General features: G+C 39.1%; 1 protein-coding gene and 1 long non-coding RNA gene across 4 annotated transcripts; one reads left to right on the top strand and one right to left on the bottom strand.

The window, feature by feature from the left end:
- Positions 1-4,862: 4,862 nt before the first annotated feature.
- Positions 4,863-7,744, top strand: LOC148870299 (uncharacterized). Its single transcript, XR_016107583.1, has 2 exons — positions 4,863-5,228; positions 7,409-7,744. It is a non-coding gene; the product is annotated as an uncharacterized LOC148870299 (long non-coding RNA).
- A 936-nt stretch (positions 7,745-8,680) lies between these two features.
- On the bottom strand, positions 8,681-12,057 carry LOC148870298 (zinc finger protein JACKDAW-like). 3 transcript variants are annotated; one of them, XM_088971623.1, is made up of 4 exons: positions 11,636-11,861; positions 11,125-11,496; positions 10,547-10,943; positions 8,681-10,306 (listed from the first exon to the last, which is right to left on the bottom strand). In XM_088971623.1, exons 2-4 carry the CDS (start codon positions 11,261-11,263, stop codon positions 9,193-9,195), a joined length of 1,650 nt encoding a protein of 549 aa, XP_088827749.1. In that variant the 5' UTR covers positions 11,264-11,496; positions 11,636-11,861; the 3' UTR covers positions 8,681-9,192. The 3 variants fall into 3 exon arrangements, with proteins under 3 accessions (XP_088827749.1, XP_088827751.1, XP_088827750.1); XM_088971625.1 differs by having other exon boundaries at positions 11,614-11,860; XM_088971624.1 differs by having other exon boundaries at positions 11,125-12,057.
- Positions 12,058-23,656: the final 11,599 nt, after the last annotated feature.

Here is a 23,656-nt window from a genome sequence, read left to right as displayed (position 1 = left end):
ATGAAAAAACCCCAAATATGGTATAAGAAATTAATTTACCCTATTATTTATTTATCAAAATTCATGGGTTCTTTGATTGGTTAAAGCTCTTCTGGTATCATGTCTTTCCGATATCATAGATTTTCCCTAGTATTTGATGAAAAACCCCAATAGTGGTATAAGAAATTTACTCTATTATTTATTTATACCCTTTGGAAACTTCTTTCTCACAATATTGATTGACCCTTTCTCTTTTCATGACTTGTGACAAAATTTCGTTCAACTTTATCTCGCAAATCTAGTGCCTGTTTAGGAGGGTTTTTGGACGCGGTTTCTAGCATTCAAAGGTGGCCCCACACGGAAATCTCTGAAGTTGTATTTGGTGAAAATCCAGAAATCCCCAGAGTGTTTATCCATGGATGTATTCCAACACATACATCATTGAATCGGGTAAAGAGTAATTGTATGATTTATTTTATGAGGGATATTCCCAATGCAAGGTTGCAAGAGACTGCTCAAACAATGGGAGCACCAACTTGCCCTGGCAGAAGCCGAACTCAACGATTTGATTTGAGAATCTAATTTCTTTAACTAGAGCTACCCAAGTCATGGTAACTAGTGCAAATCACAAATAGGTCATTGTTTTATTAGTTTTTCCCTAATATATATGTGTGACCACTTAAGTACCATTTATCTTTTAAATTAAATGCTTTAGTAGAGATTTGGATCTCCCTTTTGCAAAAAAAACCTACTGCTAAAATTTCAGAAAGTTGGGAAAACTTTAAAAATCATGGAAAATATTTTTCTTATTAAATATATCGAGCAAGAGAAAATTGAGCCTAAAACTTCATCATTATTTGATAACCTTATCAGAGATGATGGTTCATCATCTTGTAAATTAACGTAGCAATAACAAGCAGAACAGCCAACTTGGTTAATAACCTTAGCAACATATATGCAGTCAATCTATGTTAGAAGTTTACTTTGTGCTTTCAAAGGTTGAAAAGAACGAAACAGCATCATGTCATATGGTCCACATCTGCCCCACAAAAGAGAATGATTGTACATACAAAATGGACAACAAAAGTCTTCCCAGAAGAATCATGCATATTTGGAGAGCATATATAGATGGTGGAAATCCTCCATCAATCACATCATATTGCTCAATAATATAGAATCTATTGTTGACTTTTGGAAGAGTTCATACTCTAACGTACAAGATAAGTTCATCCTTAATCTTCAGCCATGGTGAAAACTGAAAAGTAGTGTTTGTTTGTGAGGAGAATTTCACCCTCAATGATGGAGAGAGAGAGAATTAAAAATTGAACACATTGGAAAAGTTAAGGCTCCGTTTAGTTGTATAAATCCATATTTTTGGATGGATGGTGTGGCAGATATTGCTATTGGTTGTTGCAGAAAGTTAAGGCTCCATTTATTTACAACGTAATTTCATTCATTTATACCAGTATAAATGCATGCACGTGGAAGTACAAATGAGAAGAACGTAAATTCAGGTTCCAACTCTGCTTTGGTTATTCTACTTTTGCCTTGCTTCAGATTCTATTTTACTTCAACACACTACAGAGACAAGCTAAAAACGAGTAAGAGTTAAAACAAATATAAATCAGAATTTGCAATCAGCTAAATGTATTCATATGCTTTTGCACCGGTATAAATGAAATTACACTACAAACAAACCAGGTAAGGAAAAAACTGAACTTCTAATAAAGCCTCAGTCACAAGGAGGCAGAGATCCTAGCTACCAACTGAGCCACCATTAGAAAAGATTTGGGAATTTTCTTCTACTTCTTGCCTTCTAGCAAATAATAATATTAATAATTCAATCAATCAATCAATCAATAAGGAGTCAATGCTCCTGTGGACATCAATCTGGTTGCTCATTCTTCATGGCAGACATTTCATGACAATAATGGTGAGTGATTTTAATACCCATCATGAAAAAATAGATTAAATAAAAAATTTATTTTATTGTTTTCTTAATTAATGCTAATCATTCTCAACCATTCAATTTAAAAAATTAAGTTGTTAGATGAGTTCACTGAATAGGTTTTTATTTTTATTTTTTGGTTAATAACCAATTAAGAAATTAATTGAGGACGTAATTTGCTAAAAACACAGTGTCGCGTGGATGAGTGTGTAAACCATTCAGGCTCAGATAACATCCCCATCAACCAGTCAAATGAGGAGAAAATATCAACTTAATAACCAAGCACCATTTTTCTCCATTATTTTTTTATTTAGGCTATGTTTGGTTTGAAGAAAAATGTAAGAAAAGGAAGGGAAGGTAAGGAAATCTTTATAACCCTTGTATTGGTTTTCTTATCTTTTCCCTCAAACAAAACATAGCCTTAATGTTCAAATTAAGGAAAAACCTATGATGTTGGAAAGAAATAATATGGAATTAAACACTTTGACTGATCAAAATCCCCGATGAATTTCGATGAAACCCATCTAATTGATTACCACTTTTATTGATGAGGGGTGATTTGGACCGACCTAATAATTTAGGGACACGTGGATGCAGCTTGCCAACCACACAGGTCCAGGTGTCATGAAACCAAACCTAGAAGGTCGCCAGTTATCTCCGAACTTCTCGGGATCATGTCGCGTAACTGATGGCCTTATCTTCTCCCCGTTCAAATCGGACGGGAACAATAAACCTCATTAATTGATGTGTTACTCTCCTACCAAAGTGGAACAGATCTCAACGTCACGGGCCGATGATTCTGGGAACATTTCGAGAGACCTGTGACATCCCGGCTAGACCTGTTCATGGGCCGGGTAGCCCGACGGCCCGGCCCACACCCCGATCGGGCTTGGTCATGTAATTAGGCCCGCGGGCCTGACCTCGAGCCTAACACAGTAAGCCCGACTGTGTTTCGAGCCAGGCTCAGGATTTGTCAAAAAAGCCCGACCCGAGCCTGGCCCAACCCGACTCAGCATTATATATTTTATAAAATATATAATATGTATTTTATATATTATATAAAATATATAAATAATATAATATTTATTATTTAATATATACATTTTTTTATTATTTTCTTTATAATCTCTCTCTCTCTCCCTCTCTCTCTATTCAGCCGTTAATAGTATGGGCTAAATTTTGGCTCGGGCCCAGGCCCGGGCTTCAGGCTTTTTATGAGGCCTGGGCTCGGGCTCGGGCCTTAGAAAATTCTGTTAATATAGAGTGAAAGCCCAGCCCAGCCCGACCCATGAACAGGTCTAATCCCGACTATATAAGGGTATCAACCCCCAAGACTCAGGTATGCACGATTATTTGCTCTCTAGCAATCTAATATTCAAGGTTTCAACTCGCAATCATAATACGGTACTAACTTAAGCATCAGAGCGACCTTGTTGGGCTAGCCACCCCGGATTCTCTGATCTTCTATCCTGCAGCTTAATCTAGCTCACCATGCGACCGAGGTCCAGGTCATCTCCCAGATAGGAGCTTCCGGATCACGCACAATCATTTATGATGCTGGTTGATCAGTTATACGTTTTTTCCGATATAATGTCTTTTAGTCATCATGGTAGAACCCCCGAATTACATATATGCTTTGTTTAATTTAACCAAAATATTCATGTAAGAGAATATAACAAAGACACCGATTCATATAGAAGGCAGAACCCATGTTCCATAAAATTGATAATAAAAGGAAATTTTTAACTAGAAAAAGCAAGAACTCCTTGGAACGATGCATGGTTGACTCCAAATTAAATTATTTTTATGGATACAATCCCAAGCAATTCCCAAGAAACCAAGCAATAGTAGTTAGCCAGTGGACTGTGTAAAGCTACTTTCATGAATAAAAATAAAGATAGATCAATCCAATTTAGACATATAGATGTATTGAACTACCTATATTTTTTATTCATTTTTCTAGGAATTGGTTGCCATTTTAGAAGCTCTAATCGTTACAACGCACACGATTCCAAGGGGTTAATTTACAACCAAAGGAAAAAAGTTGTTTAGCCTCTCGATACCCAAAGAAAAACCATGGCCATCGGTTATTCGATCACAACACATTAGAAGCAAGCCCGAAATGCACTTTTCAAAAGTCCTTATTGGACTACGAAACATTCTTCCTTCAGTTCCAAGACAACCTTTTATCTTTCTTGTTTTCTTTTTCTCTTTAATCCATATATGTATATCCCAGCTTTGATTCTTCTTATGTATCTCATTTAAACTCATCTCTCGTTGCCATTCCTTCACTTCAAGCTCTCTTAATTACCTCATAGGTCTGTGGCTCAAAGATGGTTAGATTATCAAGTTGTTTGATCAAACGTAACATCGATCAATCCCCCATGAGCGAGGAGTCTGAAATGGTCGTCTTTTTTCCGTTTTTTTTTGACAGGTTAGGTAAGGCTTGGTTCATGCATACTGATTGAAAAAGTAAGGGAGACCGAATCAATTAGTGTTGAACTCCAGTATAATCATAAATTTCTTAACGATTCTAACCAGGCAACGGAAGAGGAGTTTTTCACATTTGGGTTAATAATAATTATATATGGAGGTGACTCTACGACATCCATCTTACAGTCAGATGTTTTCCGAGATTCGAGGCAGAAAACAGCAAGCCACAAAACTCGGGTGAGTGGACCCACGAAACATTTCGGGAATATTCATCTTTCTTCACCCCTAAAAAGGCCAATCAATCCCGACGGATGAGCCAAAATCGAAGCTTTCATCTCCGTGTAATTCTGGTCATTGAATAAAATGAAACCACCACGAATAACTTATTATCAATGGTTCAGCGGTAATTAAGCATCATCATCAGATTTTAGTATTTTACAGTTACTTCGAGTAAGAAACCTTATCCGTTGATAATCATCAATCTTGACATGTGACAAGAATCGGGTTATGGTCAGACAGTTCTTCATGCCCCGCAGCTCTCTGACTCACAGGCTTTCACAGGCACAACCAGTTGAACTGGGGAGACGAATTACGCCCAGGGAGGAAGAAGGACCTGAATCAACTCAGTTATGGTAATATCGATCTCAAGAAACGACCACATTGTTGCTAATGTGTAGCGTAAATAAAGACACATCACTGGGCTCAAGTTGGGCCAGGTTGTCCAGCAGATTCGTTCGCTTTTTTTCTTCTCTTCATCTGCTCCAGAACTAATGTAAAAAAGGGCAACCAATTGTTGATCAGGAGATTCAGCCAAAAGTTCTGGCTGTCGTTGATTACTTTATATAAAGCGCTAGCTGTTGAAAGCCAGGTAACAGAAGACAAAAAGTTGCAGAGACTTGACTGTTTCAGAAATATTTGCAGGGATGCTGAGCTCTGATCATAAGTCATAACACGTAATTGTGCATGAGAGCATACATGAGAGTACTACTCTTTCCTCTTAATCCATGTAAGCTCGGCCAAGATATGCCTGCATGAACCTACCACGAAGCTTCGACCAGCTGCGTCTTTTCTGCAACAGATATCCAATATCATATCAATTTCAATCAAATTAACCGACTTGATTAGAGCCGGCCCACCTCAACATAACTCCATCCGATCCAGATGGAACTATTGTCTTTTAATATTTGAGTTAAACTAATTTTTAATTTAAGTTTGATATCGATTTTCGTTCATATGATAATCTCCATACTGGGAAGTTTCAGATAGAAAATTTTCTGTAGGGTAAGAGGAACAATAGCTATTCTGTGCTGATCAAGCTTCCACTTTTGAATCTTGGAGTTAATTATAAATAGGCATCTTCCGTACGTGGAGGGCTGGCAAAGCTGGTCCTAATCCGTCTGCATATCAAGGGACCATCTAACTGGGTTAACCAGATATATGCATGGTTTCCATCGTCTACATCACACATGTTCCACTTGACACCAATTGTTCCCATATATACACAGAGTTGAATAGAAAGGCTCATCCTGCAAGTAGTGACTGGTGGTGTGACTTAATGAAAAGCAGAGGTTAAAAGGGTTTATTCTTCATTTTTTGTTTAAATCTTTCTCCAACGAACGAACTGATCAATAACACTAGGCCCCTATTCACTTTTCGGTAAGTTATTTATTTGGGTAAATACAATTACCTGGGTAAGTTTTTCTTGGGAAACACTTACTTGCATAAGTGCATTTACCCATGTTCCTTTATTTTTTAGATAATAAAGTAATGATCATTTTGGTCATAAAAATTCATTATTAAAAGGGGCATTTTTGCCCCAATCAAGTGTTAGCAACTTTCCTCCTAGGTGGGAATGTTATTTACCCAACTAGGAGATGGGTATCACTTACCTAGGAAAATAAACTTCCCATAGTCCTTACATTAATCTGAAAAATGAAAATGGGATTCTTGGTCAATGGGAACCAAAATCCCATTGACCAACTTTAATTCCCCCTCTCAAAATCCAAAAAAAAGAACATCCCTAGAAGAAAAACAGGAATAAGGGTTTAGAGGATCAAACGTCTCTTTAGAACAACTTTCTCTCATATCTTTCACTCTTTTGTTAAGTATTAACTATCAACAAAACCTCAATTGGGATCACAGGATCTCCTATACATTCGTCCTTGTAGAGAATCATTCAAGAATTACCGATTTTCACAAGATTTGAAACTCAAATAAGCTTTTTGTTTCAATTGTTTTCTTATTTCTGAATTTTTCGTCTCCTTAAGGGTTTAGATAATCAAACGCCTGGCTGAGGTAATTCTCTCTCATATCTCACTTGATGTTGTTAAGTAAACCAAATACCAATTGGGATCAATGAAATATACGGATCTATCAATGAAATATAGAGCATATGTCATTGCTCTTAATTTTTTGTTCAATTCAATACCTTACCTCGATTGTTGATTCTAGTTGGTAATCTTGTAAAAGTTCAAGAATCGTCTCAGCCTCAGGCATTCAATTCTCAGAAGTCAGAACTCTTACTTGTGGTTTTTTCTTCTTAGGGATATTTACCTCTATAAACTCTTGTTTTTATTCGAACGAAGTAAGAAGAAGAAGCCCTAACTTCTGTTTTTTTATTTGTCTTAGAATTTTAATATATTTAAAACAAGATGGGAGGATGTTTGAAACATTTGTTACTCCCACTCGCACATGTGTGATTTAAGCATGAGAGGGTGGTGACATGGCACCATCTGATTTGATGTACAAGAAGTTCTACAGGGACGAATGTGCAAGAAATCCAGACTCGACTTGGATTAGTACCATCTGGACCCATCCAAGCTCTGTGTATGTGTGTGTGTGGATGTGGATGTGGTGTATGACTGCATGCATTTGTACATTATGTTATTTCTTTGTTTGCAGTGCATATCAGAACCAGATACAAATTTTGCAACTGGTTCAGTTTTGCTTTCATTTATTTGTAACTGGTTCAGTTTTGCTTTCATTTATTTGCTACCATGATTTACACTTGTACTTGATACAAAATTTGTACTTTTTTTTGTGTCTCAGGTGTCGTTTGGTAAAATTGAAAATTGATGCCGGAGAAAGCAAGAAAGAACGATGTGGCTCTGAAGTCTGAATAGCTAAAACTTGCCTTTTGGCTCTGAATGCAGGTGGGTTGTTTGAACATCTGAATGTTGAAATATCTGGAAGCAGACTGCCTCACAAATTTACTCATCTACATTCTAATGAAAATAACATTTCGAATGAATTCCACAAGCTCAAAGAGTTTAACCCCTAGCAGTACGATAGGATAGAAGGATAAACTCAAACGTTGTTAAAATATCTCCTAGTAGTGATCCTTTTTCTTCAAGCAGATTAATATATTAAGTACTTACAAATCCTCAAGACAAAGGAGCAGGACAAATTATCTACAAACTAAGGTAGTGTTTGTTTTGTGGTTAAAAAAAAAGGTGGTTTAATCCAGAACCATACTCTCACTGCCAATGAGTGAGATTCATATCTTAACAAATGACCCCTCGTTTGCACTTTGATGCAAAATTTGCTCTACCTTCTTCCAACTTCAATTCTACTCTCATATAAAATGGGGACCACATCATCTTGCTTCTAACCTCACTATTAAACAAATAGCCCTCATCCTACCTCCATTCTCTTTTATATAATGTGGGGACTACTTTATTTCACTTCTCACAAACAAATAAAACAAAATCAACTCTGAACCAGAATTTACACTTAGTCTATTTACATTCCATGCATTTAACTCATTTGCCAATGAAATTTACACCGCAAACAATTAAACTGAGTTGGATTACAGTACAAATTAAAGAAGGAAAAAAAGGAAAAAACAGTTTATTGTCCTAAATCCTAGTTAATTAGTTATAAATTAACTAAGAGATAGTGATTCCCTTCTGGATAATTTTTTTTTTCTTTTTTTGTTGAAGAATCTGTGTAATAAGGTTTTAAATGAACTTCACTAGGCCGCATGCATCCAAATTCGAACCTAATTAACTGCATTTTGTGAGAGCCGGTGATCCGGGTGGGCCGAGCAACTTCATTCCCATCCAAAGTTTTCCGGCTTTGGCTTTCATTCCCTTTATCTGGTTCAACCTTGTTTGTAATGAAATAAGAGCAAATTAAAGTCTGAATGGTCACTCTGACCACCCAGCAGTTCAGTTCAGTCAACTGCTTTTATTGGGGCTGGACGAAGAACAAGCACGAGAACAACAATAACGGATTTTCAACACACTCCTTACTCATTTGAGATTAAAGTTTGATTATAGCTTAGAGACGTAGCTGAAACGAAAGAATCAAAATAAGAAAGAGAAGAAAAGTAATGTAACTATACTAAGTGAGAAAATTTGCAAGAAACGCGCCAAAGACAGCGTTGACATGATCGCCGGAGTACTACTTTGACCGACGGTCAAGGCATCTTGCGGTTCGCGCTGTTTAATTTCAACAGAAGAAATGACGGAAAAGCAAGAAGATAAACAACAACACGCACGACTCCGATGACTTTCCTGATTGCCTAGTTGCTTCACCTGCACTGACAACTGTCCCCCGCCCCCCAGAACTCGTCTCTGACGATTCAGTCAGTCATTCATCACTAATACGGTATCTCTCTCTCTCTCTCTCTCTCTCTCTCTCTCTCTCTAGCACAACATCAGTAGTCGCTGTTAAAATTCTTTGCATTTTGCTTGGACCGAGTCTGACTCGGTAACCAAGGCTTTAAGGCCTTCTCGCTGCATCTAGTTTTCTACTATCCTTAAGCTGCTGGCTGCTTGTAACTATATCGTACAACCAGGATAATTGCCAAACCATAGTTACAATTTGGTTTAGTGGGTGCCATTGTATTGGCTCAAGTTCATGGCTGAACCAATCGAAGCAAATTTCGCTGCTAGTTCATGCTGTAAGAATGGCCTGCCAGAGTCTCCTCCTACGCCTAGGAAATCTCTTGTTAGACTTTGTTCGACTTCGTTTGCAGTCGGGTGGAGCTTTAATGGAAACGGTTGGCCTTGTTTTCCACTATGTGCAATCATCAGGCGGTCGAGGTTGCTTGCTGTATCAGTTAATGAGCTTAAATTCAACCCACCCATCATTCCACCACCAACACCAGTGGCGGCGGTTGCAGTTGATATCGAATTCATAAGCTCATTAAGGTTCTCCGGTTGCTTCGCTTGCCGGAGTAACTGATGGAAGTCATTCCTAGTCTGAGTGTGAGGATTGAAGCTTGTGGTATCTGAGGAAGAAGAGTTCCCCACTCCAAAGCTACTGAGCAGTGAAGGGTTGCTCCTAGTAGATCCCATTTGAGCTGCTTTCTGTAGAAGTGCGGTCGCTGACATGTGTGCTGAGTTTGCTTGCTGGTTTTGGCTGTTGGAATACAATGAAGCTAAGCTTTCCACCAACTGGCCTTTGTTTCCATTCTCCTCCTTTAATCCACGCGGGGAGGTTGATAAAGATAGGTTGGCACCTGTCGATGCTCCGGAGCACCTATCAAGCCACTGTGGCTGAACGCATCCTCCGTAATCAACCAAAGAAGTGGAGGAGTTGAAGAGATTGGTCGATGCCATTTGCACGAATTCAGGCAAACCCGCGGTGGAACTCGATGTCAAGAAAGCATTAGAATTATTAGCTGCCATATCGATGGGGTTCATATGAGAATTGGCCCGATCTAGCCACAGCGACAACCTTGGCTTCTGCCGATTTGCATCGAGGGAATTGGCAGCCTCGGGGCCGGCGAATTCTGGCCTGAAAATTGGGCATAGTGAAGGGATACCAGCAATGGCGTCTGATCCTCCTCGGCTTCCGAACCCATGCGGCAGGGTGGACGTGGCGTTGTTGATGGATTCCGTTCTGAAGTTGAGGTTGGTGGCTGCAACCGAAGTGAGTCTCGCACTCTCTTCTGCCAAGGCATCACAAAAGGCTCTGTGGGTGATGAAGCTGTCCTTCCTGTTTGATTCAAAGTTCAAACAAATCCCATTTTAAATTCTAAAGCAGCTGCTATCCTATCCATAGTACTTTATAATCCATGAATCTGATCGCATTAAATTCGAATGAAAGACATGAAAGATTCTACGTGACATTTATTTCTTCTGGAACGTATTAGTCGAAGTAATAAAACACTAAAGATCTTCTGCCAGGACGAAGAACAGAATGGAAATCAGATGCAGATTTGCAGTAAGAGAGTACCTGGAAAAGAGTGTTCCGCAGTCGCATTTATACTCTCTTGTCCCACAAGTCTTGGTGTGAGCTTTCCAGTCGGACTGAACTGCGTATTTCTTGGAACATTTCTCGCACTTCCACTTCTTCTCGCCATGCTTTCGGCTGAAATGCTTCTTTATTCCAGTAAGATCTCCGAGGGCCCTGGACGGATCGTGGTGAACACAGGTCTTTTCGGGGCAGATATAAACCCTCTTCCGGATCTCCTTGCTTGTTCTCTGCCGAAGCTTCCATGGCAAGTTGTGCCCTCGTCGATGCAGCTGAAGGTTCTGGTCTCTCTGGAACCCCTTGTTGCAGATTTCGCAGACGAACCGGTTGGTTGCCATGAGAGTCTTCGGAGATAGAGCTATGACCTCCGCATCTGGATCTGTTAGAAGCGTCAAAACCCATTAACAATAAAACTAAAATAAGAAATGATCCATGAAAGAAGAAGAAGAAGAAGAAGAAGAAGAAGAAGAAGAAGAAGAAGAAGAAGAAAAGCAAGGATGAAGACTAGGATAAGGAATTAATCAAGAGGAAGCTAGAAAATGATGATAAAGCTGGCTCACCTGGTGTTCCAGGTAGATTTCGTTTCTTCTTGACCACGGGAGTACCATTAGGATTAGGGTTAGGGTTTGGAATCGGTGGCTGAGGAAACCCTCTGATTGCAGAGGGAATTGAAAGCCCATCCCCGGACATCATTTGCATGTCCGAATTGAAGCAAACTAACAAAGCTGGTGTCCTTGCTTTTAATTTGGTTAAGTTACACCACACCCCCGAAGAATTAGCTCTGTCCAAACTCCAAAAAAAAAAACTAGTATCGTACAAATTAAGCAAGAAACGAAAAGCTTCGCACTTCTCCAACTCCAAAGACGAGCAATCTACACGCGAGCACAAACAAGATAAACCACTTCGTATATCCAACTCCCGCTCCTCCGATTCTGCCCAAACAAACAAAAAACGAAGCTCGAGCTTGAATCCAACAAAAACCCACAAAACGCAAAAGAATAGTAAATGTAAATAAGAATAACTCATCAACAAAATCGGACTCTTCTTACGCAGACGGCAGATCTCTCTTACCCTTGTTTGAATCTCAGAAGAAAAAACCAAATCTCATCAAAGCTAAAGAGAATATTTGATCGCTCTCTCTCTCTCTCTCTCGCACTCTCTCCCTCTCACTCCTCCTCTCTTTTTATCCTACACGCCATCTTAAGGTCGGTCAGCGATAGGCTTAACTGGGCCACCGCAGCCTCTCTCTCTCTCTCTTGTAATTTTTAGTAGACCAAGCTGGTGTCTCTTCTCTTTTTATGGCTTATTAACGATGGAGACTCCTCTTATTCTAAGTTGGTGAGAGACTGACTGACTGGGGGGGGGGGGGGGACAGACTAATTTTTCAAAAATAAATAAAATAAAGAAGAACAGGTAAAAAGGCAAAAATGTTAAAAGATGGGATGTTTCAGTTTCACTTCACGTAACGAGAGAGAGAGAATCTTGATTTCTTCAAAAAAAAAAAAAAGTCTCTTGCCTTTATAACCCTTGATCAGGAATAAATGATTAAGACATAATTGCAACCTTTGCATGAGAAGTGCAGAGCAGATATTTATATTTTTATATTACATATATTAAGCATGCAGAAGAGGGAAAGGATCGACCTCGTCACGTTTGCCGAGGCCGTGTTACGGTCACGTCCGTGATACCTGTCTCTGGTTCACGGTGAACCTCTGGGTGGGACCCCCCTCTCTCTCTCTCTCTCTCTGCACCAATCTCCATCCATTCATAAAAAGTATGAGCAAAGATTTGCAGCGAGGGCGTTTGGTACTGGACAATTCTTGGTATCGTGATGTTGATTTTGATGATGGTGATGATGAGGACGATGCTTGATGAATGGACCCAACACCAACGCGGTTTCTCCAGACAAAGATTCCGATTCCACTCGGCTCGCTCCATCTATGATCTATTCCTCCCATGTTGGGTCACTCTACTCATGAGTACACACCACTCACTACTAGGATCAAATTTCAAGTGTAAATGGTAACGACATTTGCCTCACTGTTATTCTAGCTATACTAACCAATTAGTTGCAGTGAACCAGGGCTTATGTTGGCAGTCCACGTGTCCAATCATCTTTTTGAATTTCGATGAAGAAAAGATTAATTCTTACTAATCTATCATCATCCATCGGCTCTTTTAATTTGTTTACGGAAAGAACCAAGTAGCAGTTTTATTCCTTGATTTTTCATTTAAAGTACTAGAATCCAGCATTATCACCACGTGATACTGTTGAGAAATTATTAATTAACCTCTTAATTAATATTGATCAAATCATCCTAATTATAATAACCAAATCTTCCAATCCAAGAGTAATTGCCTAGGGTCTATAGAGATCTAGAGAGGAGGAGGGGGACATGACCCAGCAGCCCTCACCGCTCATGGAGAAGAGAGAAACATAGATGTTTGTGAGACTTACTACTGCTTAATTACGGGTTGAAGCCCAACTGGTACGAACACTGGCCATTACCGGTTCCAAATGAAGAATTACTAGTACAGAAGCCGGAGACTGGAGGGGACTGTAGCTAGGTAGGGAGAAGATAAACAATAACGAACAAAGAATTGAATATTTTCATTTTGATATCTATAGCAGCTCAGAGAGAGAGAGAGAGTGTGTGATGGTCGTCTCTGCAGTGTGCAGCAGCCAGCATCCCAGCTGACTTTGAGTGGAACAGCCGCTTCCATTAACATAATAAAGTCATAGGCAAGCAGGAAGCGAGACCGATTTATAAAAAGAAAAGATGAACAACAGAGCTGGTACATTAGTTTATTCAACTGCTTTTGGCTCCATGCATTCGGAGCTTCCTCTGGAACCACCGATGCTTTCTCCCCTCTACCCGATTCTCCAACTCTTTTACAGTTTTATTACAAAGTATACATTAACACAGAACCCACACACAGCCCTAAGTTTTCCATCCATCCATCCATCCATCAAACCCTAATTCTCACTCAGCGAGGGTGAGGCTGAGGCAGATTTTATACTTGATTTTTGTAATTTACTGTCCGACCAGACACGACGTCCCTCGCACCCATCCACCGCATAGATTCTCATCCTCCCAATGCACGTAGCGAGTAGACTCTCCTTCTCTCTTTTCTCTCTCCCTTTTTTTATTCCTCTAGGGTCCTGTTTGGTCTCTTTGGGGAATAAATATAATCACTATTTATTCTTATTATTATTATTTGGTAAATAAATTAGACTTTTTCTAACGCGTCTTAACGTAGATTTTCAAGAACCCTAGCTACAATACTTAAACCTATACGGACATAAATGGATAGACATATATAGATCATTTATAGATGGGTTTAGCCATTACTATTATTTTTTCTATTTTTTATTTTACAAGAAGAGTACGGTCTTGCTCCATTATTCAGCTCTAATTCCACCTTAGTACTGTCAATTTTAAATATGCAAGAAGATGCCTCCTTTTGATTCACGTAAGTATTTTATAATAAAACATTTTCATATTTTTCAAATTTAAAAAAATATGATGAACTCAATACTGTTTTCTCCCAAAAAAAATAAATAAAATAGGTACATAAAAATCTGACTCCGTGAAAATTTGACATAGATTGAAAAATGAATTATTGTTCTTTCTCTGCATAAGTATATCCAACATGATTCTATACAATTTATATGATTCCGACATTTATATGTATAATTTAAAAAATTATATGTTCTCAAAATTAAGGGTCCTTTCTGTTCATCGTTGGAGTCAAAATTAAAGTCCCTTGGAATAGGAGTAAGAATGGTCTATCTTCATAGGGTATTTGGTTTAGACATGAAACGGAATGAGAATTGGAATCAGTTGGAATGAGATTTTATTCCTAAGGGAGGGGAAGATAAGGTCCATTCTCTCAAATAGGGCTGTTCATGGGTCGATTTATTGAGGTTTTTCCAACTGACCCGACCTAGTCGGATTACCTGAGATGGAAACCAAAACCGACCCAGTGTTAAGCAAAACTGACCTGGTCGGTTTGAGTCGGGTTGGGTCGGTTTCGATTCTAAGTTCTTCCATGCACCCCATGGCCACCTAGTTTTCTGGAAATATATTTAAAACTGAAATATGTATTTTATAAATATATATATATATATATATATAAATATATATAATATACATACAAATATATTGGAATATATAATTTTTGGAAATATATATCTGACATATTTCATAATATATATGTTTTACATATAGATATTGGAATATATATTTTTAGATATTTCAGTTTTTAGTTAAGTAGGAACTAAGTTGGTTCAGTTTCAGTTTTCACAAAAAAAAAAAAAAATGAAACTGACCCGAACCATCGGTTTATGAATTTGTACAACCTGAAACCGATCGGTGCTGATGAAAACCCGGCCGACTCGGGTTGGGTCGGTCCAAGTTGGTCAGGTTGGGCCTTCTTATGAACAGTCCTACTCTCAAATGGGAGAATGATAATGAAATTTCGATTCCATCCAAACAAACGGTTGAAATGGAAATGACCCATTCCGATTCTGATTCTAGACTCCATTCATGCAAAACCAAACTAACCCTAAATTAGATTTTAATCTTACATATTAAGGCCCCATTTGGTTAGCATGAATAGGGGTTTGGAATCGAAATCAAAATCATAACAGGCTATTCTGATTCCAACTGTTTGAGTGGGCTAAATCGGAACCCTATTCCTATTCCTGCTGTTATAGCATTCTCCTATTTGAAGGAATGATTATTCCCTGCCATTCCCTTGAGAATAAAATCTTAGTCTTATTAATTTTAATTCTTATTCTCATTCCCGTCTGAACCAAACAAACTATTGGAATAAACCATTCTAATTCCAATTGCGAAGTAGATTTCGATTTTTATTCCGATTCTGATTCCGACTGCAAACCGAGCGGATCCTAAATGTAAATTTACTGTTCTTAATAGGAAATTAGACCTGAAAGTTGGGTTAGATTGTACTTTGCGCTTTTCTCATTTTCCTCGTGTTAACTTTTTGAGTTTCTCTGGTAGATTATTTTTTTAATTTAGTTTTATGGAGACTTTTGTTGATGGGTACTGAAATTTGGGTCGGATGTTCATAGTCTACGCTCTACATGACCATTCCATGCATGGGCCAACACTTGGATGGAAAACCATGGCAGCCCACAGCCTAACAAGAGGTGGACATGTGGTGCACGCATACCGCGAGTCCATATCCACCATTCAGTAGGTTGGTGGTTGCTGCCATCTAGAAGATGTCCCAAGTCAAATTGTAACAGTTGATGGCCCCACTTTATTCTGCCTACGGATGGATGATGATCAATGCCCTAATTTTCTCTCAACCGGCCCATCAACACTATCCTTTCAAAAATCAAACTTGTCCTAATCTCTATAATTCTGGGCTATGGAGCCCACCAATTTGCTGGATTGGATTGATTCACATACCACAATTCAGTAAAGTGTAATGGATCCTGTAAAGGACACCAATTTGATTTTTGTTTGCCTTTAAAAAAAAAATGCTTTTAATCTGCTTCAAGTTTTTGGAGTTAATTAACAATTCATAGATAAGGGAATGATAACCAATGAGTTTAGTCATTCCATGGTCCCTCAGTCCAGTCCTTCTCTTACTTTTCATTTTCTTTCTTTAGTAGTAAAAAGAAAAGAAAATCTTTGACATGCCCAATGTTGCACAATTGCCAATGGGAAGAATCAAGAAAGAAATTCTCCTAAGGGAGTGTGAGCTGCAGACCAGATGCCCAGATGGGGTGGCTTTTTGAGGTTGAGAGTTGGGACCTTACTCGTGTCGTGGGTAGCAGGCCCTACCATCCATCCGGCCCCACAAATAGGCCCCCCCTCTCTGACCCACATGTCCCTCTCGTCTATTTGTGTAGTCCTCGTAGCATTCCGATTCCTTTTGGTTTTGGGTTCTTGTTGTATCATGTGACCCCTGTGTGTCTGTCTCTCTTTCTCCCTATGTACAATTGACATATTAAAGAAACACTACCACCGAATTTCGATATGGGTCAGTACCTTCCTCAATTCTCACACGGCTAGATTTTAGTTTCCCAGGCACCTACCTGTTCTTCTCCAACAATAAAAACCTAACCTGTCTTTTATGCCTAATTCTGCTTAAAACTATATGAGTTTTATTACATCCACGCTCGAGTAACTTGGATTGGTGCTGTCGGTGTATATAATACTACTACCACTACTACATGTGTGTCTCTCTGTGTGTGACAGAGAGAGAAAGAGAGATGATTGTTAATTCGACTGTGAAATTTTATAGGGAGGAGGAGAGGAATTGTTTTGGAAAGGGTTTGAAATGATTCCTTGGTGTCGTACTCGTACATGGAGTTGCGGAATTGATTTTATTGTATTTTGGGGCTGCCAAATTATAAAGTGGTGGAGTTGAGACTGAATCTGAGTCTGAGTCTAGGAATGTAAATTTGTTTGGACAACAAAAGACAATTTTAATCACAATACTACGACAAAAGAACCACAGATTAAAAAGATCTTGTTGAGATTTGTTGATAAAAACAAGGTCAAATCAGCTTATTGTTTAGAACCAAACAGAATAAAACTGGCAACCCGAAATGGATCAATTGATCGATGTATGTGAGTATTTCTCACATCCCAAGAGAAGGAAATCAAGGAGAGGATTTGTTGGCCACAAGAGGATGATGATGACGATGATGATGCCTGCAGGATGAGAATGAGGATAGCCTATAGAGGGTGAGTGAATCGGAAGGAGACTGGATACCTCCTTCCCCTAGAAGGCTAGAGTTGTGTGGTTACTTTTCCATGTATTACCAAAATAAATTGATTAAACTTGAAAAAAATATGCTAAAAAGAAACAAACAAAATTGCTTATCCTATCTATTCCTCCATTCCAATTTCTATATATAAACACTAGAGGTATTAGTTTAAAAGTTTAAGTTGAATTTGATCAAAGCAACCCAAGTTTCTAGAAAATCAAAAGAAGAAAAAAACCAAAAAGTCATCGAATAACATTGAAAAGAAATGGAAGAATAAATATTATTACAGGCTCCAGCTTTTTTCAACAAAATTCATGACTAAAAATTAGTATTATGAGAAATGTTGCAAAACGTCAACCATAAATAAGACAATTTTATGTCCAAGAATCAAGAATCAAAATCACCATCCAATGGGTCCTACCTCCAAGACTCTTTATACCCAAAATCAACATATATGATTACATTATTCTTGACCATTTGGTTTCTAATTAAATTTAATTATTTATTGAGCTTTGGTATATATATTTTCTCACCATCCAAACTAATACTTAAAATTTATTCAAATGCAATTACCATTCATGTTGATGACTTCACACATATATAATGTATGCATAACTTTTATTTTTTGCTACAACTTTGATTTTTCTCATAAAATTTGGTCTTTATGGATAAATAAATAAAATTTTGGAAAGAGAATGGTTGGGAAAAAGAAGAAGAAAAGGAAAAAAATTAAAGACTTCATATTTTTTGTTTCTAATAGAAGATTCTAGGTTCCCCACCCCTAAACATTTTGAGATAGGACTAATTGGTCAAGCCGACCTTATAATAAGGAACTACTACTCCCTAACCCAAAGAAAAGAAGAGAGAATATTTGTACATACAAAATACAAGGTTTTACACTCTACATGTTTGTATTTATACTCTTGCCAAACTAAGCCTATATTACAGAAAATTAATGCTCATAGCTCCATATATACTTGAAGAATGTCAGTATGGACTACACTAAACAGGGCTACTTAACCCATGTTATCACATGGAGTTTGAGATTCCCTGGAACATGGGTGATTTGGCTTTGTTATCCACCATTACAGGGAACATTTTATTGTCAGTATGGAGCTACATAATGTTTGGTCTGGTTTTGAAACTTGAAATCTCATCAACTGGAAATTAGTTCAGTGAAGTTTCTTTGGTTACCTACAAACTAAGAAATAATGATTTTGTGATTTCTTAACATAATAATGGCAGTCAAGACCAGAAATTCATTTAATTAACTATTACTTTTTTGAAGCCCTAACTCCTAAGGTAAAATTCCATTCACCAAAGGATAATTCCATCTCATAATATCAATCTTATTCGATCTTCGGCTTAATTAATTAGAACTTGAAAAGCATGTCTCTTATGACTAAAAATATAACAACCTAAACTAAAATTATTTTTAGAACAAATTAAATTATTCCATTTTACTTATTCTTGTATTTGATATTGATGAGGGCGGATTTGGCCCTCCAATGATATTGTAACACATGGCACCTCGGAATATTTAGGTGACACCCATAACTAATTAGGCAATAATTTGCCTTAGCCAAGTTTATGGTGTCCCACCTGGCGGCCTGGCCCAGGCGCCGACCTGGCAACCTACGAGACATGCTCACCGACAAATTCGGCATACATATCCTAATACTCCCACGATCCTTGGAAGTTGGTCCATGTGCCGAACGATCTGGAGGGTGGTCAACGTGCATGGCAGTTGCCTCCGGGAATCTCGAACCACTTAGGTGACTTCTCGAAAATCTTAGATATGGTGCGTGATGCCCACGCCAAACAATGCCTATATAAAGGCACCAACCCCAATAACATGAGGGGGGCAAGTAATCATATTCTAGATCTCATACTTTGTGATTTTTAGCTCGCTGTCTATTATGAGAGTACTGGCTTAAGCATTGGAGCGACCTCGCCGGGTTAACCAACCCAGGTCCTCTAACATTGATTCTTTGAAGGTCTCTAAAGAACTACGATGCTCAACAATCAATCCAGCTCGGCAACTAATAGGCAGCTCGACCTTCGGGTCAGCTTGACACTCTGGTCAGCTCATCACCTAACCTGCCTAGCTCGGCCCAGTCAGTTTGGCACCTAACCTACACAGCTCGGCCTAGTTAACTTGGCACCTAATATGCCCCCAGCTCGTCCTGGTTAGCTCGGCATCCAGGTCCTCATCTAGCAAAAGTTCACTTCGACTTCTGAGTCATTGGCCACTTGGAAGCAAACCAAATAACGAGGTACTTGACCAAAAATTGATTTGTCAATTGGCGCCGTCTGTGGGAATCGCTACAAAAAGCTAAGTTCTCATCTTCCGAAAGACTGAGTCATCTTCTTCCAGAAAGCTAAATTCTCACATTTTAGAAGCTAAAAGCTCTCACTTTCTAGTTTCCATTTTTTATGAAATCAAAGACTATGCAGGAAGTTGATGGCCAACAGACTAAGCATCTCTACCAACTTTATTTCTACTCAGATAAAGCCTCATCAGTCCTCTTTGCGAGGTACCCTCTACAAAGATGAGCTCTTCGTGGCTTCCGCGGGAGTAGGCATCCAACAGACTGCATGGACGCCCCTACTGGTCGAGCCTTCCAAGGCTCCTGTGCGAGCTTGTGACCTAAAGTCAGTAGTGCTTCCCCCATAAGTCGAGCTCCTAGTAGCTTCTTGTAGGAGTGGGTAACCGACGTCACAAACGAGGTTGATGTAGCACAACCATAGTTCTAAGGTAACGAGTTGATAAAATACCTCGGCACCACATAAGACCCAGCCGCCTCTTCGGCATGGGCAAAATCAAAGATCAAGGAAAGTGGACTACAAGTCGCTCCCAGAGCTTAAAGGCTAAAGTGTCGAACTGGAAAAGACTTCGGCACCACATAAGATCTAGTTGCCTCTTCGGCATGGGCAAAATCAAGGGTAAGGAGAATAGACTACGAGTCACTCCCAGAGCCTAAGGAATTGAATCGACGCTTATGAGCTCATCGAATTAGTCATTTCAGGCCAAAAGGAGCAATCTACTCCCTTCACCGAGTTACTTTCAGCTCGAGAGTGGGGGCAAATGATGAGGGCGGATTTGGCCCTGCAATGATATTGTGACACATGGCACCTCGGAACAACTAGGTGACACCTAGAACCACTTAGGAAAAAACTTGCCTTAGCCAAGTTGATGGTGTCCCACCTGGCGGCCTGGCCCAGGCACCGACCTGGCAACCTGGCACAGGCGCCGACCAGGCGACCTGCAAGACGTGCTCGCTAACAAATTTGTCATGCATATCCTAACACTCCCACGATCCTTGGAAGTTGGCCCACGTGCCGAGCGATCCGGAGGGTGGTCGACGTGCATGGCGGTTGCCTCCGGGAATCTCGGACCACTTAGGTGACTTCTCAGAAATCTTGGATATGGTGTGTAAAGCCCACACCAAACAATGCCTATATAAAGGCACCAACCCCAATGACATGAGGGGGGCAAGTAAGCATATTCTAGCTCTCATACTTTGTGATTTTTAGCTCGCAGTCTATTATGAGAGTACTGAATTAAGCATCGAAGCGACCTCGCCGGGTTAGCCATCCTGGGTCCTCTGACATTGATTCCTTGCAGGTCTTTAAAGAACTACGAAGCTCAGGAATCAATTCAGCTTGCAACCAAGCAGCTCGGCCCTCTGGTCAGCTCGACAACTAATAGGCAGATCGGCCCTCTGGTCATCTCAGTGATTAATAAGCAGCTTGGCCCTTTGGTTAGTTCGACACTCTGGTCAGCTCGTCACCTAACCTGCCTAGCTCGGCCTAGTCAGTTCGACACCTAACCTGCCCAGCTTGGCCCAGTTAACTCGGCACCTAATCTGCCCCTCAGCTCGACCTGGTCAGCTCGGCATCCAGGTCCTCATCCAGCAAAAATTCACTTCGGCCTCTGAGTCATTGGCCACTTGGAAGCAGACCAAATGACGAGGTACTTGGCCAAAAATTGATTCGTGAGATACCAATGCAAATTAATGTAGAACTGAAGTGAATTTGCACTTTAATTTAGTTTTCCAGGTGTTTGGTAAGAATACATTTTCATACTGAAAATGAAAGTATATATATATATATATATATATATATATATATATATATATATATTGTTTTTCCAACAGTTTTTACATTAAAAATGAGAGAAAATTTTACTTTGAAAATATGAAAGCAAACTTTACACTCGAAGTTGGTCAATATAAAATAGGTTACTTCCAGCACGGAGATTCGTATTTACACCCTCACATATCCAAATAAGACACTAGTGCAAATTTGTGAGTGCAAAAGAGAACTGAATTTGCATCCTTCCATCCTCCCTTCTATACAACTTTGCCCCTATACACATAAATGCTTTTAAATTTTAATGTAGGAGAGTATAATTAATGGGAACAGTACTAATACTAGCGCACTAGTAGGAGAATGTTATTATATCCGAGAATATATAGTAGCTAGAAATTAATTGAAGAAACAGTATGGTATTGGCTTCTATACATTTTAAGACTCTATATATGGAGTTGTTTCCACTATTTTATATTAACGAGTAAAAAGGAAGAAGAGAGACATTCTAAATTCTGTGTTAGGTAGGTGAAGGAGATAAGACGTTAGCTAGGAATAGGATTCAAAAATAAAAAAAAGGAAGACCTTATTATATATGTGTATAGATAGATATCTAAATACTTGTCCTCGTCGAAAATGACTTAGAAACAGTAAAAGCGATGACAAGGAATGTCTCACACCATTTACCAAATGGATCGAGTTAGGTGGTTCCCAACAAAGGGTATTCATCAGTAAAGTATTGGCCTTTCCCTTCCTCTTCACAAGGTCGTCGATTGTAAAAGTTGACTTATTTGAGTCGCATGGGCCGCAGAACGTACCCCAGTGTAGCGGAATTCATTGACCGAGTTTTGAGTCAACTCAGCAGGTAGGTCAAGACCAAGGGTCTTACTTATTAGTCTCTTACTACTTCCTAGTGTCTGTCTTGATTCTTGCCTTCCATTTTGTTGATTTGTTCATCTCTCTCTTACATATAAAAAGGTGTACCAGGACTGAATTTTTTTAAGTTAGTTTCAAATATTTTATCTTCAAAATTTTCATATTTCAGATACCCTAAATAATTAGCTTTCACACCATAACTGAAATGGATTCTGGATTGTACTGATAGGCTGGAGATTGTCGGCCAAAGATAAGTTTGCAGTTTGTATGACTCATCTCTCTCTCTCTCTCATGGAGCTGACCTTATTTGTGGGGTAATTAGTTGATGGGTTTTGTGTTTGTTGGAGCTCGTAAATTTCTTCAAGGATGAAGACAAAATGACCTTTAAAATGGTCCATCAAACCTTATATACTTACACACACCCCAACCAAGGGACCATTAAAAAGGAAGGATTTCTTTAAAAAAAGTAAAAAAGATATAGAGAGAGAGAGAGAGAAAAAAAAAAAAAAAAGAATGGTTACTGGTTACATACTTAACTTACATGACAGAGATGGCTGGGCTGAGGAGGTAAGAAGAAGCTGACCCATAATTGGGTCTCTGCTCAATAACTGGGTTCTGGGTACCAATAGGAAAGCATCAGATATGAAGCCGCGTAAACCCGTACCCGACCGTAGTAGAGCTGCTGCATTGCATGCATAAAAATCCAACCGTCCAGAGTTGGGGAGGGGCTCCACCACAAGGAATATTCACTATCAAATTGGCTACTCTTACATATTCCACGTGACACCCCTTCACTGATATTTCCCTTTCAGTTGGTGTGGGCCATGTTGTTGTTAACAGGCTTTGAAGTCGGACTCGATTGAGTCGAGTACCTTTGGCCTCTTCTTCTTTTGGTTCTTATTGGGTTGGGCTCTTGTTTTCATTCTGTGATACCCCCTGATTTTTAGATTTGTCTGGGGGACACCGAAATTTGGGCCAGCCCAGCCTAATCATACCTTCAAACCGTGTGGAACCCACGTTCCTCCGATAAATCCAGGCTGCTGCAGAGTGCAGACCTGGACCTTTGCGCAGAGTCTCTCACGCGTTTACCTTCCAAAATTGGTCAATATACATATAAGATGCCCTAATTATTCAGCGCATCCTATGGCTTGCCCGTCCCAATTCTCAACTCAAAATTCAATTTCTTGGACAAACATGTTTTTTAATTAATTTCTTATTTATTGCTATGGGATTTGCATATACAAAAGATTTTCTTCATGGAAAATGAGCTTAATTGGGATAATTTTACTGTTAATTTTGCATTTTGGAGTAGAATGATTTGTAAATTGCTGGGCTTTCAAAAATAGGGAACTTTAATGCTTAATTAAAATAAA

The sequence above is a fragment of the Nelumbo lutea genome, chromosome 2 (assembly GCF_056320005.1).
Source record: "Nelumbo lutea isolate HS-2025 chromosome 2, American lotus-T2T, whole genome shotgun sequence".
In the NCBI taxonomy this organism is placed as follows: Eukaryota; Viridiplantae; Streptophyta; class Magnoliopsida; order Proteales; family Nelumbonaceae; genus Nelumbo; species Nelumbo lutea.
The sequence above is the reverse complement of the archived record's forward strand: the minus strand, read 5'-3'. Positions and strand labels throughout refer to the sequence as shown.

What these genes read in the sequence shown, in the direction of transcription:
- LOC148870298 (XM_088971624.1), bottom strand. Translation starts at nt 11,590, where the DNA reads ATGAGTTATTCTTATTTACATTTACTATTCTTTTGCGTTTTGTGGGTT. An exon ending in AAATCTACCTGGAACACCAG is followed by an intron (nt 10,944 to 11,124) that starts GTGAGCCAGCTT and finishes CGCTTCTAACAG; the next exon opens with ATCCAGATGCGGAGGTCATA. An exon ending in TGCGGAACACTCTTTTCCAG is followed by an intron (nt 10,307 to 10,546) that starts GTACTCTCTTAC and finishes TGAATCAAACAG; the next exon opens with GAAGGACAGCTTCATCACCC.